Genomic DNA, 15,434 nt, shown 5'->3' with positions numbered 1-15,434 from the left:
ATACTCTAATGGGGCTGGAGAGATGACTATGGGATTTATGATCCCTAGTTGCTCTTCCAGAGGACCCAAGTTCAGTTCCCAGCACCCATGTCAGTTGACTCACAGATGCCTAACACTCCAGCGCTGGGTGGATTTAAGGCCTCTCAATGGGTACCTGCACTCATTTACACAGATAGACACACATGTAATTAAAATGATTAAAAATAGTTCTAAAACAACAACAACAGCAACAAAACACTCTAAGGGCAGGCATGTCATTGGATGAAAGTGCTTTTTAGTGCAAACCTAACAACTTGGAGACAAAAACAATTAAGGGCTGGAGAGATGCTTGATAGTTAAAAACTTGATAGCTTAGCTCAATGTGCCTCCTGCAGAGAGAGCGCTGAAATTAGGTTCCCAACACCCACATAGTAGCTCACAACCTTCTGTTAGGTCCAGCGCCAGTGGATCTGATGCCCTCTTCTGGTCGTTGAGGGAACTGCATGCATGTGGTAATCAGAAGTCCACGCAGTCAAACACACACACACACACACACACACACACACACACACACACACACACACCACCTCATAAAAAATAAATAAAATTTAAAAAATAAAAGAAAGATTTGGCAGTGTATGAATATCTCATTATTTTCATTGCCTGAGTCCCTCTTGGAACACCTTGATGTCATCATCCAGTCCCGTTTGGTGGATATTTGGGTTGCTTTCACTTGGAGTTAGTGTCCTTATGAACATTTTTTCCTGGTGTCCATGTTCAAGTTCTGTATGCTACATGTTTAGCACGGGTAGCAGGGCTGTGGGCTATGTGCTGTTGAAGTGTATGCAATAATTCTACACTGCTGCTCCCTGTAAGATGAAATTGCTGCCACAGAAGAAGTGAGGTTGCTTAGCTGAGGTTGCAAAGCCAACCAACTTGAACCTGAGTTCCCTGCTCTTGAGTCAAGCTGCTTATTCAGCAGTGCAAGTTAGGTGCCTGAGATCTGTTGTCCTGTTAGGCTGAAGGTTATTGGGGGCTGTCACTGGGGGGTTACCTGTCCTGTTACGGCTATTCTGACCTCTGTCCCCAACCATTAATTATTAACTTCCCCCTCCCAAAGAGCCTGCTATCCTAAAGACTTGCCCAGTTAATCAGTCACTGCCCCCCAGCTGGGCAAGGGGCATCGATAGACCTGCTTTCTGCCCCTGGTGTGGTGTGACCAGGGACTTAACAATGCTCTGGACACGTATGCCACTCTGCCGCCTCTCCAAGCCCTCTACAGGTGCCTGGAAGCCCGTGCTTTTTGATGGTGGGGCCTTCCATCTCAAGGGAACGGCGGAACTGGCCCGGGCTTGGCTGGTGCTTCGCCTATGCGCCTGGCCTCCCTTGGTCACCCATGGACTAGCGGTGAGCAGTCGGCACAAGGACTGGCCCGGAAGTTGCCCACACCTGGCTCTGAGCCCAAACTCCCTGTCACCCAGTTTCAGGCCTGGTCTCAGCGACTCCTGGGCTCTCGGATCTCCAGCGCACTTCTCCGAGCATCCTTCTATGGACAGTTTGTGGCCGGGGAGACAGCAGAGGAGGTGAGGGGTTGTGTCCAGCAGCTGAAGGCCCTGGGACTCCTGCCTCTGCTGGCAGTGCCCACAGAAGAGGAACCTGGCTCCATTGCCAAGACCAGGTAAGTAGAGAGAAGCGGGGTCCAAGGGAGGAAGGAATGACGGCAGGAAGGGGGCTCGCGAGGCTCTGGAAGCTGACCCCCACTGGCCGGACAGTGAATCCTGGTATGAAGGGAACCTCAACACCATGCTACGTTGTGTGGACTGGTCACGAGCTCTCATGGACACCTCTGGAACAGCCAGAAACAGCCTCATGCAGCTGAAGGTGACGGCGCTAACCAGCATTCAGCTTTGTGTAAGTGACAAGAGAGATGGGGGACACAGGTGTGGCAGCCCACCAGGCTACCCTCATCATGCCAGCCACTATCCCATTTCAGAAGGAGCTGTCGGCTTGGATCCAAAGGCCAACCGGCTCCTCGGAGCTGAGCCCTGAGAGGCTGGCAGAAGCCATGGACTCGGGCCAGGTAAGGAATATAAGTGACTGTCACTGAGGATATGGTTGACATGGATAAATATGGGTCACATGGGGTCCTGGGGGGTGAGAAGCTTTCCAAAGGAAGGGTCAGGACAGCAGCACCCTCTCCACAGAGGACAGGACATGAGTATTTGGCCAGTTTCTGAGCACGACAGTGCATGCCTGTAATCCCAGCACTTGGGAAGCTGAGGCAGGAAGATCAAGTCGCTGAGGTCAGCCTGGGCTATAGAGAGACTTGTCTGGAAAACGCAGGGTCGAGGGAGGGCTCAGCAGTTAAGAACACTTGTTGCTCTTGCAGAGAACCCAGGTTTCCAGCACCCACATGGTGGCTCACAACCATACATAACTCCAGTTCCAGAGAATGCAGCCCTCTATCCCAACTGCAATGGACACTGGGCATACCTGTAATGTACATGCAGGCATGCAGACAAAACGTCTATACACATAACTTAAAAAGAACTATACATATGTTTTTGGTGGTGGTGGTTTTGTTTTTAAGACAGGGTCTTGTGTATCCTAGGGTAGTCTTGAACTCTCTGTATAGCCAAGAATTTCTTTGAACTCCTGGTCTTCCTGCCTCCACCTCCCAACTTGCTAGAGATACATGCATGTGTCTGGTTTAAAGAAAATATGTTTTTAGTCAATCAGCGGCTACACTGGTGTGTGCTTGCTGCATGTAAACTCTGATAAGACCAGTGAGGTTTTCCTTTTGTCTTGTTTTGTTTTTTGAAGCAGGATCTTACCATGTAGCCCAGTAACCAAACATTACTGATGTTTGCTGTCATGCTCGACCCTGATGAGGTCCTTGCTTCATTCATTCATTCTTGCATTCATTTATTCATTTATATTATTCCAGTATCTTATTTATGTATGTGCACATACAAGAGTGTGTGTGTGTGTGTGTGTGTGTGTGTGTGTGTGTGTGCATGAGAGAGAGAGAGAGAGAGAGAGAGAGAGAGAGAGAGAGAGAGAGAGAACGCATGCATGTGCACATGTGGAGGTCAGAGGCGGCAAACAGGTATATTCCTCTATCACTCACCATCTTTTTGTTTTGTTTGAGACAAGATCTCTCTGCACAGCCCTGGCTGTCGTACAATTCTCTATGTAGACCAGGCTGGCCTCAAACTCAGGAAGATCAGCCTGCTTCTGCTACACCTGGCTGTCCCACTTTATATATTTAACAGGCGTCTCTCACTGAACCTGGAGCTCACTGGAATGGCCACACTGGCTGGCAGAGAGCCCCAGGGTCCTCGTGTCTCCATCCCTGAAACTCCACTAGGATTGCAGACATACTGTCTCTCCTGGGTTTTCACGTGGGTGCTGGGAACCAGAACTCCTATCCCCATCCTCACACCTGTCCAGCAAGAACTTTACCCACCAAACTATCACCCTAGCTCCTGTTGACATTTTTTCCTTTTAGCTTTTCAAAGTAGCTATTGGCTCTGAATATTCTTTATTTATTTTTTCTTTCATAGCTCCTTCCACTCCTCCCAGTCCCTCCCCCTGCTAACACACACACACACACACACACACACACACACACACACACACACACACACCTTCCCTTTCCCCTACATTTCCCTTCAAAACAGAGCAGGGCTCCCAGGAATATCAACCAAACAGGGCATAACAAGTTACAATAAGACTAGGCACAAACCCTCATATCAAGGTTGGACAAGGCAACCCAGTAGGAGGAAAAGGGTCCTAAGAGCAGATGAAAGAGTCAGACACCCCACACTCCCGCTCTTAGGAGTCCTGTTGAGATTTTTGGCATGACAAATGTATACTGTTTGGGGGAGTATATTTTCCTAACTCATTCCTTGAGACAACCTGTTCTGGAACAGACAATCCTCCCTCCTCAGCTTTCCCAGTGCTGGGATTACAGGTATTTGCCACTGTATCTGGTCTCTTTTTTATTATTTTATGTGTTTGAGATTTTTCATAACAAAATGTTAAGAAACAAAGCAGAGCTATGCACGTCTAGAAGCAACTATGGAATTTCCCTAGAATATATCAGTAAGGAGCTGGATGTGGCTCAGTGGTAGAGCCCTTGCCTAGAATCCCCCAGTGAGGGTCTGGGGTGTGGCTCAGTGGTAGAGCTCCTGCCTAGAGTCCCCCAGTGAGGGGCTGGGGTGTGGCTCAGTGGTAGAGCCCTGCCTAGAGTCCCCCAGTGAGGGGCTGGGGTGTGGCTCAGTGGTAGAGCACCTGCCTAGAATCCCCCAGTGAGGGGCTGAGCTGTGGCTCAGTGGTAGAGCTCCTGCCTAGAATCCCCCAGTGAGGGGCTGTGATATAGATGAGTAATAGAGAGCTTGCCTGGTCTTCACAAGGTCCAGGGCTTATCCTCAGCACTGCAGGGAAAACATTTAAAAAGTGAAAAGTTCAACTGGGCAGTAGTGGCTCACACCTTTGATCCCAGCACTCTGGAGGCAGAGCCAGGCAAATCTCTGTGAGTTCGAGGCCAGCCTGGGCTACAGAGTGAGTTCCAGGAAAGGCGCAAAGCTACACAGAGAAACTCTGTCTCAAAAAACAAACAAAAAACCAAAACGAAACAAACAAACAAACAAAAGTGAAAAGTTCATTGTTCAGTGACCACCCATGCATTTGCCACCTTTAATGTTTAGCCACACCATCATCCCAGTAAACCACCTTCAGATACCAAAATCTGAGGGTCCTCAAGTCCCAACATGTAAAATCGCACCTTATTTGGCTGTAAACTATGGGCAGCCTCTTTAATCATCCCTGGGTGACTCGTCACATCGAATGCAGCATAACTGCTCCATATTCAGCCGCTCTGCAGCGTTAGTAAGGATGTGTTGAAGTGTCTTTTCCTGGTGCTGTGATAAAATACTCTGGCAAAAGCAGCTTAAGACAGGGTTTGTCTGGGCTTCCTAATGTGTGGTGCGGTCTACCATCCAAGAAATGAAGGCAGCGGGAGGAGGAAGCAGTTGGTCATGTGGCATCTAGGATCAGAAAGCAAAGTGCCACAGCATTAGCTTCCTGCTGCTCAGCTCCCTTTCTCCATTGTGCAATCCAGGGTCCCCACCAAGGACCATGTGCCACCTCTGTGGGTGGATCTCCTCACCTCAACACAAGATAATCCTCCACAGGCATGCCCAGAGCCTGCTCCCCCAGACGACTCTAGATTCTATCAATCTGATGGTGCTAACCATCTCAGGGAATAAGGACCGCATATGAATGTGCTTAATGCAAATGCATGGTTTATCTCTTTAAATAAATTGTTTTATTTCTAGTGTATTGTGTGCACCATACGTGTGCAGTGCCCTCAGTGGCCTTAAGAGGGCGGTAGATCTCCAGGAACTAGTTACATGCGTTTGTGATCCTCCTGCTGTGAGGCTGGTAACTGAATTTTGATAAAGCAGGTCACGTTCTCTCCAGCTCTGCAGTGCTTTTCTGAATATTTTTGACCTGCCATGGGCTGAATCCATGGAAACAGAACCTATAGTTTGGGAGGGCCAACAGCACCCACCTAAAATCTGACCTATCTGCCCATGGATCTGTCTTATGTTGTGATGCATTTTGACGGCTGACATCAGTTTCCTCCTCTACCAAGTGCTTCAGAAGGCCATGGCTTAGAGCTTCCTAATTATTTCAACTAGTTTTGCCTTTTGGGCTAAAAATACTTATGTTGAATGAAAACTACAAATCAAAGCAGATTTGGTTTTAAGCACCTTCAAACCCAGCACTTGGGAAGCAGAGGGAGAAGGAACAGAAGTCAGAGATCATCCTTGCTACACAGTAAATTCTAGGTGAGCCTGGGATACATGAGATCCTGGGGGATCAGTGGAGGGAGGGGGGCAGAGATACCCCTTGATGAACTTCAGCAAATACACACAGTAGGAGCACACACATGCCCTTCCATGCTGCAGAATTCCCCATCAGTCTGAGGGTGAGTTTTGGTTTGATCTTTTCTTTTCTTGTTTTTCACTTATTTATTGATTTTTTTAGGTTGGGTCTCATATAGCCTAGGCCGGCCTTTCACTCACTTTGTAGCCCAGGATAACCTTTAGCTCCCGATCTTCCTGCCTTCATCTCCTGATAGGATTACAGGTGTGCACTGCCATGCCTGTTTTATGAGGTGGTTCTATTTCTTTTTTGAGACTGGATCTCATCTTGGCTTTTCTCTCCCTCTTTCTTTCCTTTTTTATTACCTTTTAAAATTCTGCTACATTTATTTATTCATTGTGTGTGTGTGTGTGTGTGTGTGTGTGTGTGTGTGTGTGTGTACATGTGGGCAAGTGTGCGCGTGCGCGAGCGCCTATATACATGCCCGACAAAGCGTGGAGTGGAGATCAGAGGACAACTTCCAGGACAGCAGACAGCCAGTTGTCTCCTCCACTACATGGGTCCTAAGACTTGAACTCAGGTCATCAGACGTAGCGGCAGGTGATTTCAGCCACCGAACCATCTCACTGACCCTCTTTCGTTCTCATTGGATAGACTAGCCTAGGTTGCCTCAGCCTCCCAAACTGCAAGATTACTGGCATGTGTTATCACACCCTGCGAATCACCTTTCTGATTTCCCACAAATTCACACACACACACACACACACACACACACACACACACACACACACACACACCTTACTGGTGGAGAGAGGACTCGGGTCCTGGGGGTAGTTCTGAGCAGTCTCTCATTCCCTGATGCCCCTTAGAATCTCCAGCTCTCCTACCTCAGCGCCGAACAGAATCAACACCTGCAGGCCTCTCTCAGCCGCTTGCACCGCGTGGCACAGGTAACATGTGGGTGGCCTGGCTCCCCACCCCCTGGACACTGCTGGCCCTGACATCTTTCTCTCCCCCTCAGCATGCCCGGGCCCAGCATGTGAGGCTCCTGGTGGATGCTGAGTACACTTTCATCAACCCTGCACTCTCTCTGTTCGTGGCTGCCCTGGCCATACGCTGGAACAGACCTGAGGAAGGTGGACCCTGGGTGTGGAACACTTACCAGGCCTATCTGAAGGTTGGTGGCGTGCTCTAAAAGGCTGTGGGTGGGGACCAAGCACTCTGATCCTCCTGAGCCTGCCTGTGTGCCCCGCAGGAAACTCACACACGGCTGGAGAGGGATGCCGAGGCCTCACTCAGAGCTGGCCTGGCGTTTGGGGTAAAGCTGGTACGAGGTGCCTATCTGGACAAAGAGAGAGCCCTGACACAGCTCCATGGGAAAGAAGACTGTGTTCAGCCTGACTATGAGGCCACTAGCCGAAGGTAGGGACAGAGCTGAGAGGCGGTAAGAGAAATGATAAATACTATTAATGTGTCACAAGGCTGGAGAGGCAGCTCAGTGGGTGTCTTAGGTAGGCTTCTACTGCTGTGGAGAGACACTATGACCATGGTAACTCTTACAAAGAAAACATTTCCCTGGGGCGGGCTTACAGTTCACAAGTTCAGTCCATTATTGTCATGATGGGAAAAATGATGTGTGCAGGCAGACATGGTACTGGAGAGGCAGCTGCTACATGGTGATATATAGGCAACAGGAAGTAGACTGACTCACTGGGCATGGCTTGAGCATATATGAGAACACAAAGCCCGCCTCCACAGGGCCACACTTCCTCCAACAAGGCCACAGCTCCCGTTTATGACACTCCCTTTGGGGGCCATTTTCTTTCAAACCAATGCAGTGGGTAAAGTGCTTGCCACATGAGCATGAGGACCATGTGCCACGGAACACATCTATGACTCCAATGCTCTGGTGTGGAGACAAGCAGGTGCTACAGGCTCACTAGGGGTCCATGCAGCTGGAACGTTGATCTCTAGGTTCAGAGAGAGACCCTGACTCCAGCAGTAAGGTACATAGAGCTGGAGGATGATATCCAATGTTGATCTCTGTCTTCTATGTGTGCGTGCATAGGGAATGCACACACACACAAACACACACACACACACACACACACACACACACACACGAAGCTGCAGGTGGTAGCTTGTTACTGCCATCCCAGTGCTAAAAAAACAGGCAGGGGGATCCCTGGAGCTCACTGGCCACAAAACCCAATCTAGTCAGCAAGCCCCAGGTCCCGGTGAGAGAGAGCCCTGGTCTTAGTAGACAAAGTAGAGATCCATCAAGAAAGACACCCAGCGGCAACCTTGGGCCATAACCCATACATGTATGCATGTGCACATGAATACATAGACATGTATACACATACACACACACACACACACACTTAAAAAAAAACAACAGCATGTAACTCTTCTTTTGAAGGAAAGCAGATTGCCTAAGCCTGACAGTCACTCTATCACTGAGCCACACCCCAGCCCCTCACTGGGGATTCTAGGCAGGGGCTCTACCACTGAGTCACACCCCAGCCCCTCACTGGGGGATTCTAGGCAGGGACTCTACCACTGAGCCACACTCCAGCCCCTCACTGGGGGATTCTAGGCAGGGGCTCTACCACTGAGCCACACTCCAGCCCCTCACTGGGGGATTCTAGGCAAGGGCTCTACCACTGAGCACACCCCAGCCCCTCACTGGGGGATTCTAGGCAGGGCTCTACCACTGAGCCACACCCCCAGCCCTCACTGGGGGATTCTAGGCAAGGGCTCTACCACTGAGCACACCCCAGCCCCTCACTGGGGGATTCTAGGCAGGGCTCTACCACTGAGCCACACCCCCAGCCCTCACTGGGGGATTCTAGGCAGGGGATCTACCACTGAGCACACCCCAGCCCTCACTGGGGGATTCTAGGCAGGTGCTCTACCACTGAGCCACACCCCAGCCCCTCACTGGGGGATTCTAGGCAGGGGCTCTACCACTGAGCCACACCCCAGCCCCTCACTGGGGGATTCTAGGCAGGGGCTCTACCACTGAGCCACACCCCAGCCCCTCTCTGGGGGATTCTAGGCAGGGGATCTACCACTGAAGAATATTCTCAGCTCTCCTTCTACTTTTGTTTTTGAAACAGACTCTTGCTAAGTTCCCAGGGTGACCTTGAACTCACTCTGTAGCACAGGCAGGCTTTGAATTTGCAATCCTCCTGCCTCATTGTCCAAAGTAGCTGGAGTGACAGGCCTGCACCATGAAACCTGCACAATGTAATCTTTCACTTGCTCATCACCTGCCACAGGACTCTGTTCCAAACATCTTGTGTGTCTTCCTTCCTCCTTCACCCGCCAGGTCCCAACCACCCCCAGCTTTCCTGCATGTCATCATTTGATGGCTGCTCACCATTTGTGGGTACCAGGGTTGTTACTAATGTCTGTAGATGCGGTCGTTCCTCTTCTCCATGCTGGATGAAATCCCCGACAGCAGCGAGTTAAGGAAGGAAGGCCTTGTGCTGACTCATGTTTGCAGGGACAGAGTTCAGTGTCAGGGTGCTATGACAGTGGGAGGTAGCTGGTCACATGGCATCTACAGTCAGGAGGCAGAGAACTGGAAGTGGGTGTTTGTTTGTTTGGGGGTTTCTGGTTTTTGGTGTTTTTGTTTGTTTGTTTGTTTGTTTCTTTGTTTGAGACAGGGATTCTCTGTGTAGCTCTGGAACTCACTCTTTAGACCAGGCTGGAACTCACAGAGATCCTCCTGCCTCTGCCTTGCAAGTGCTGGGATTAAAGGTGTGCGCCACCACTCCTGGCTTTTACTTTCTCATTTTTTTTTCAACCTAGGACTACAATACATAAAATGGTGCCACTCGCATGCAGGGTGTGTTGCAGGGGTGGGGAGCTCCTTTCTTCCTCAGTTAAACTTCTGTGGCAATGTCATCTCAGACATACCAAGAATGCCCTCTTATACATAATTCCACATCATGTCACATTGAAAATTAGGAGGGCCAGGCGGTGGTGGCTCACGCCTGTAATCCCAGCACTCTATGAGTTCGAGGCCAGCCTGGGCTACGGAGCTAGTCCAGGACAGGCTCCAAAGCTACAGAGAAACCTTGTCTCAAAAAAACCAAAAAAGAAGAAAAAAAGAAAAGAAAAAAGAAAATTAGGACAACCAACCACAGGCTGGCGAGATGGCTCAGCAGGTGAAGGAGCTTGCCATCAAGACAAATGGTCTGAGTCCATCACTGCAACCTTCGTGGTAGGAGAGAACCAACTCCTGCAAGTTGACCTCCACAAGTGTACTCTAGAACACACACACACACACACACACACACACACACACACACACACACTGAATAAAATATAATTTAAGAAAAGAAATCCACCCTTGCTGCACTGTCTAATTCTGGGTAAATGCAGTCTTAGGCACAGACATGGCTTTGCTGTGGGACAGTCTTCAGGTCAGAAGCCATTCACTGGGGGCCTTTAGAAGCACATGCTTGTCATCCTTGTCCATAAGAGGCTGAGGCAGGAAGACCATGAATTCTAGGATAGAACAAACCAAAACCCTGCTTCTCACCCCATCCTCCATCCTGACTCCTGTTGCGGGAACTCACCAGGTTACAAGAGAGGAGCCTGTGCCCGCAGAACAAAGGAGGGCAGGAGTCCCATCCAGTGGACTTCTCCTCATTCCCTAGAGAAACTGAGCAGAGTCTCTCTCTTTAGTTATAGCCGCTGTCTGGAGCTGATGCTACGCCGCGTGTCCCAACATGGCCCTCTGTGCCACCTCATGGTGGCTTCCCACAACGAAGAATCTGTTCACCAGGCAACTAAGCGGTATGAGGTTGAGGGATGAGAAACCAGTGCTCCTCAGAAGCCCAATCCCTTTCTGTGACAACGGGACAGTGATGGAAAGGGTGTAGTGAGTGGGGGGGGGCAGGAAGAAGTCCAGTGAGGAGGTGCATGGATGGAATAGTAAAAATATTTAATTCCAACCTGGCATGATCATGCACACCTGTTGTCCTCAGAAAGCTGAGGCAGGGGGATCAACAAGCTGATGCCAACCTGAGTTACAAAGTAAGAATCTTTAAAAAAAAAAAAAAAAAAAAAATTAACCCCTTCTATGCCTGTGTATGTCCTATAGGCTCAGATGTGACAGGGCATTATCATTACTGAGACATAGGGATTGCTAAGGACTCCAGAGAGCAGCTGAGGCTCAATGGGTGGAAAGCTCAAGAGAGCGCATGAGAATTGTTATTGATTCATTGGTTTGATTTGATGTGTGTGTGTGTGTGTGTGTGTGTGTGTGTGTGTGTGAGTGTGTGTGTGTGTGTGCCCATGGATGCAAGTACCAGGGGAGGCCAGGAGAGAGCAAGACTCCCTGGAACTGGAGTTGCAGGCAGTTGTGAGCTGCCTGGCTTGGGTGCTGGGAACTGAACTGGGGTTCTCTGCAAAAGCAAGAGCTCTTTACTAAATTTCATTTTATTTATTTGTTTGTTTTTCCAAGACAGGGTTTATCTGTGTAGCTTTGGAGCCTATCCTGGAACTCGCTTTGTAGCCCAGGCTGGCCTGGAATTCGGAGATCCACCTGCCTCTGCCTCCCATGTGCTGGGATTAAAGGCGTGCGCCACCGCCGCCCAACCTATTTTTATTTTTAAAATGTTATGTATTTGGGTATTTTGCCTGCATGTATAATGTGTGCACTGTGTGCATGCCTGGTTCCTGCAGAGGCCAGTAGAGGGCTTCAGACCTCCTGGAGCTGGAGTTATAGACAGTTGTTGAGCTGCCTTGTGGGTTCTGTGAGTCTAACCCAGGTCCTCTGGAAGAGCAGTCAGCACTTCAACCACTGAGCATCTCTCCAGCCCTGCAGTGGTTATTTGCCATTGAGTTTGAGGGTAGAGTCATTTCTCAGAATCTGTGGAATTTGTTCAAGGACCAATCTCCATGGGGACCAAAATCTTCAGATGCTCAAGTCCCTCATATCAGAAGATGTACTATTTGAATATTTGCATATGAACATCCTCCTTTGTGCTTGAAGTCATCAAGCTTATTTCTGACACCTAGAATAATGAGTGCAGGCGCTACATAAATAGTTGCACCGTTGAGGACAATCTAGGGAGACACCTGGGCAGCTCTTTAGCACAGATGTGATCCACCCTCATATTTGATCCCTGGCTGAGTCTGTGGGTGTGGACCTGGGATCCAGCTGGCCACCTGCTCTTCCTCCATATTTGAATTCTTGGGTGACTGACTTGCTCTCTAGACCTAGCCACTGTCTGGATTGATAATGTGACCCCTTCTGCAGCATGTGGGAGCTGGGCATTCCTCTGGATGGACCTGTCTGTTTTGGACAACTTCTGGGCATGTGTGACCACGTCTCCCTGGCACTAGGTATGTGAATGGCCATCCCTCCATGCCCACCGACCCCCACCCTCTCCCTCCCATTCCCTCTCACCCAGACCCCTCCTGCCGTTTCCAACCTTATCTGGCTCCACGCTCACACAGAACCTGCAGCTGGCTCCTCCTCTAGCTCCTTCTGGACAGACAGACCAGCATTCCAATATCTGAAGCCCCGCAGGGCTGTGCCTGTCTTCTCTCCTGATTTGTGCTGGTTCTCGTGTATGATGCCATCTTTCCTGTTGTTCAGGGTCCTGCCTGCTGCTCCCTGAGGACTTAGATCAGATTCCTTTCTTCCTGTGGGGTATTAAGGGTGACAAAAGCACTTTATTCCTGGGAAGATTGCTCAGTGGGTAGAGCACCTAACATGCAAGCCTGAAGACCTGAGTTCAAATCCCCAGAACCCATGCCAAAGCCAGACAGCAGTGTAAACGTCTGCCATCCGAGAATGTCTATAGGAATGGGAGGCGGAGGCAGGAGGCTGCCCAGAAGCTTGCGGCCAACTAGTCTAGTTTTATGCAGGGCAAAGAGGCCCTTCTCACACAGGTGAAAAGGAGAGGAACAGCCTCCACAGGTTGTACACACACACAACACAACACAGACACACACACAACACACACACACACCCCACAACACACACACACACCACAATACAGACACACACACACCACACACACACACACACACACAAAACACAATACAGACACACACACAACACACACACACACCCCACAACACACACACACACACCACAATACAGACACACACACAACACACACACACACCCCACAACACACACACACACACACACCACAACACAGACACACACACAACACACACAGACACCCCACAACACACAGACACACACCCCCCACACACACCCCACAACACACACACACCCCACAACACACATACCCCACAACACACACACCCCACAACACACACACACCCCACACAACACCCCACACACTCCACAACTCATACACACACCCCATACAACACACACACACACACACACACCCCACAACACACACACACACACACCACAACACAGACACACACACAACACACACAGACACCCCACAACACACATACACACACACCCCACATACACAGACACACACACACACACCCCACAACACACACACACCCCACAACACACACACACCCCACAACACACACACACCCCACAACTCATACACACACCCCACACAACACACACACACACACACACACACACACACACACAACACAGAGACGCTACTGTTTTCAAAGACCACTTGCTCTCGATCCACACTACAGTGTTTTTTGTTGTTTATTTGCTTACTTACTTTGTTTTTGAGACAGGGTCTTGTTATGCAGTCTTTGCTGGCCTGATCTCCCAAGTAGACCAGGTTGGCCTCAAACTCACAAAAACCCTCTGCCTCTGCCTCTGCCTCCAGGGGGCTGGGGTTAAAGGCATGCCCCACCACATTGGGCCTAAGGCTTCTTTCAATAGATACCTTGATACAAATTTAGGATGCCAGTGTGTGAACAAGCTAGCCCATGACCACAACACAACCAAGCGGTGATGAAAGTTTCTGGCTTCTCTGGGCCTAACACATTCTCTAGGAGTGTTGAGAGGTAGGAGGTACAATTTTTTCAATTCTAGCTTAATATGGGACAGAGTTCTTCTAATGCCCAGCCCAGTCAGGCTCCCGTGTAATGACATACACGTTAGGTTACTCAGCATGAATCAGGGAAGGAGTGGCTTCCTGTGTCCCCATCTCTCTCTGAGTTTCTACTTTCTTAATTCTTGAATTAATAAACTTCTTGCTCTCTTAGCAGTATCTTAATAAACTGAGGGGGTTTTGTTTGGTTTTGTTTTGTTTTTAGCCAGGTATGGTGATGATGTAAACCTGTAATCTAGCACTCAGGAGGCTGAGGCAGGAAGATTTGGGGTTGGAATTGAGCCTGCGCTACATAATAAAAGCCAATCTCATAACAACCTACAGAAAGGAAGGGAAGGAGGAAGGGAAGGGTTGACAGAGGGAGAAGAGGAAAATTATTTCTTTTAAATGTTTGCTCTTGAGTGTTTTTAGTAGTGAATTATGTCTAACTCACCTAGTCTGCCATGTTCTGAACAAGGGAAGCATTTGCTGCTGATGCCCAGGAACCTCTCTGTCTCTCTGTGTCTGTCTCTCTGTCTCTCTGTGTCTGTCTCTCTGTCTCTCTGTGTCTGTCTCTCTGTCTCTCTGTGTCTGTCTCTCTGTCTCTCTGTGTCTGTCTCTCTGTCTGTCTGTCTGTCTGTCTCTCTCTCTCTCCCTCTCTCTCTCTCTCTCTGAGCCCGCACTCTGCCAATACTCTTCCCAACAGGACAGGCTGGATATGTGGTATATAAGTCTATTCCCTATGGCTGCCTGGAGGAGGTGATCCCCTACCTGATCCGGAGGGCCCAAGAGAACCGGAGTGTGCTGCAGGGTGTCCGCAGGGAACAAGCACTGCTCGGCCAAGAACTGTGGCGGAGGCTGCTGGGAAGGAAGGCCTAAGGGTCACTCCGTCAGCACTGTTGGGGCCATGTCTCAATAAAGGTCCCAAGACTGCCTGTGCCTCCCTGAAGCCGCCTCCTTGGAGAAGGGCTGATCTCGACCTCGGCCAGCAGAGCTTGGCTAAGGGAGGCATGTCTGAAACTCAAGAGATCCTCTGTGGTGGAATGCTCCTGCCATGCCAGTACTTGGGAGGCTGGGGCAGGAGGATCATTGGCTCCAAGCCAGCCTGGGCTACATAGTGAGGAGAAGCAGGAGGAGGAGGAGGAGGAGAGGAGGAGGAGGAGGAGGAGGAGGAGGAGGAGGAGGAGGAGAGAGGGACAGAGTCTTTAGGTGACCCAGGGTGGTGATGACTTGTGGTCATCCATCCTTCAGTGAACTCGGTCAGGGATCTGTTCAAGAATTCTCTCCATGTCAGAGGATGTGGACTTAGCAACACAGCTGGTGAGCAGACACTGGGGACTATGAGAATCCTGAGCCAAGGCCACGTGTTCAGGAGGGTGGACAGTTCCTTCAGCTAATAAGCATTGATGAACAGGCTGCGGAGATGTCTCCGTCAGTAAAATGTCTGATGCATATAGCAGATTATCCACGGATATTGATAAAGGAACTATTTATTTAAAAAATTATATTGAAGAGAGCAACTCACTAAACAGGATAATG

At 49.7% G+C, this 15,434-nt stretch overlaps 1 protein-coding gene across 1 annotated transcript; it reads left to right on the top strand.

Moving 5' to 3' along the window:
* Positions 1–1,206: 1,206 nt before the first annotated feature.
* Positions 1,207–14,774, top strand: Prodh2 (proline dehydrogenase 2). The gene is made up of 10 exons (XM_036185662.1): positions 1,207–1,386; positions 1,461–1,657; positions 1,752–1,890; positions 1,973–2,059; positions 6,744–6,824; positions 6,896–7,051; positions 7,130–7,296; positions 10,576–10,686; positions 12,155–12,240; positions 14,602–14,774. The coding sequence occupies exons 1-10, from the start codon at positions 1,213–1,215 to the stop codon at positions 14,772–14,774; spliced, it is 1,371 nt and encodes a 456-aa protein (XP_036041555.1). The 5' UTR covers positions 1,207–1,212.
* Positions 14,775–15,434: the final 660 nt, after the last annotated feature.

This window comes from Onychomys torridus, chromosome 1 (genome assembly GCF_903995425.1).
Source record: "Onychomys torridus chromosome 1, mOncTor1.1, whole genome shotgun sequence".
NCBI classification, from domain to species: Eukaryota; Metazoa; Chordata; class Mammalia; order Rodentia; family Cricetidae; genus Onychomys; species Onychomys torridus.
The sequence above is the reverse complement of the archived record's forward strand: the minus strand, read 5'-3'. Positions and strand labels throughout refer to the sequence as shown.

Excerpts from the sequence above, each read along its gene's own strand:
- Prodh2 (XM_036185662.1), top strand. The coding sequence starts at position 1,213 with ATGCTCTGGACACGTATGCCACTCTGCCGCCTCTCCAAGCCCTCTACA. Across the intron at positions 1,891-1,972 it reads TAACCAGCATTCAGCTTTGT|AAGGAGCTGTCGGCTTGGAT; the intron begins GTAAGTGACAAG and ends ATCCCATTTCAG. Across the intron at positions 10,687-12,154 it reads GTTCACCAGGCAACTAAGCG|CATGTGGGAGCTGGGCATTC; the intron begins GTATGAGGTTGA and ends CCCCTTCTGCAG.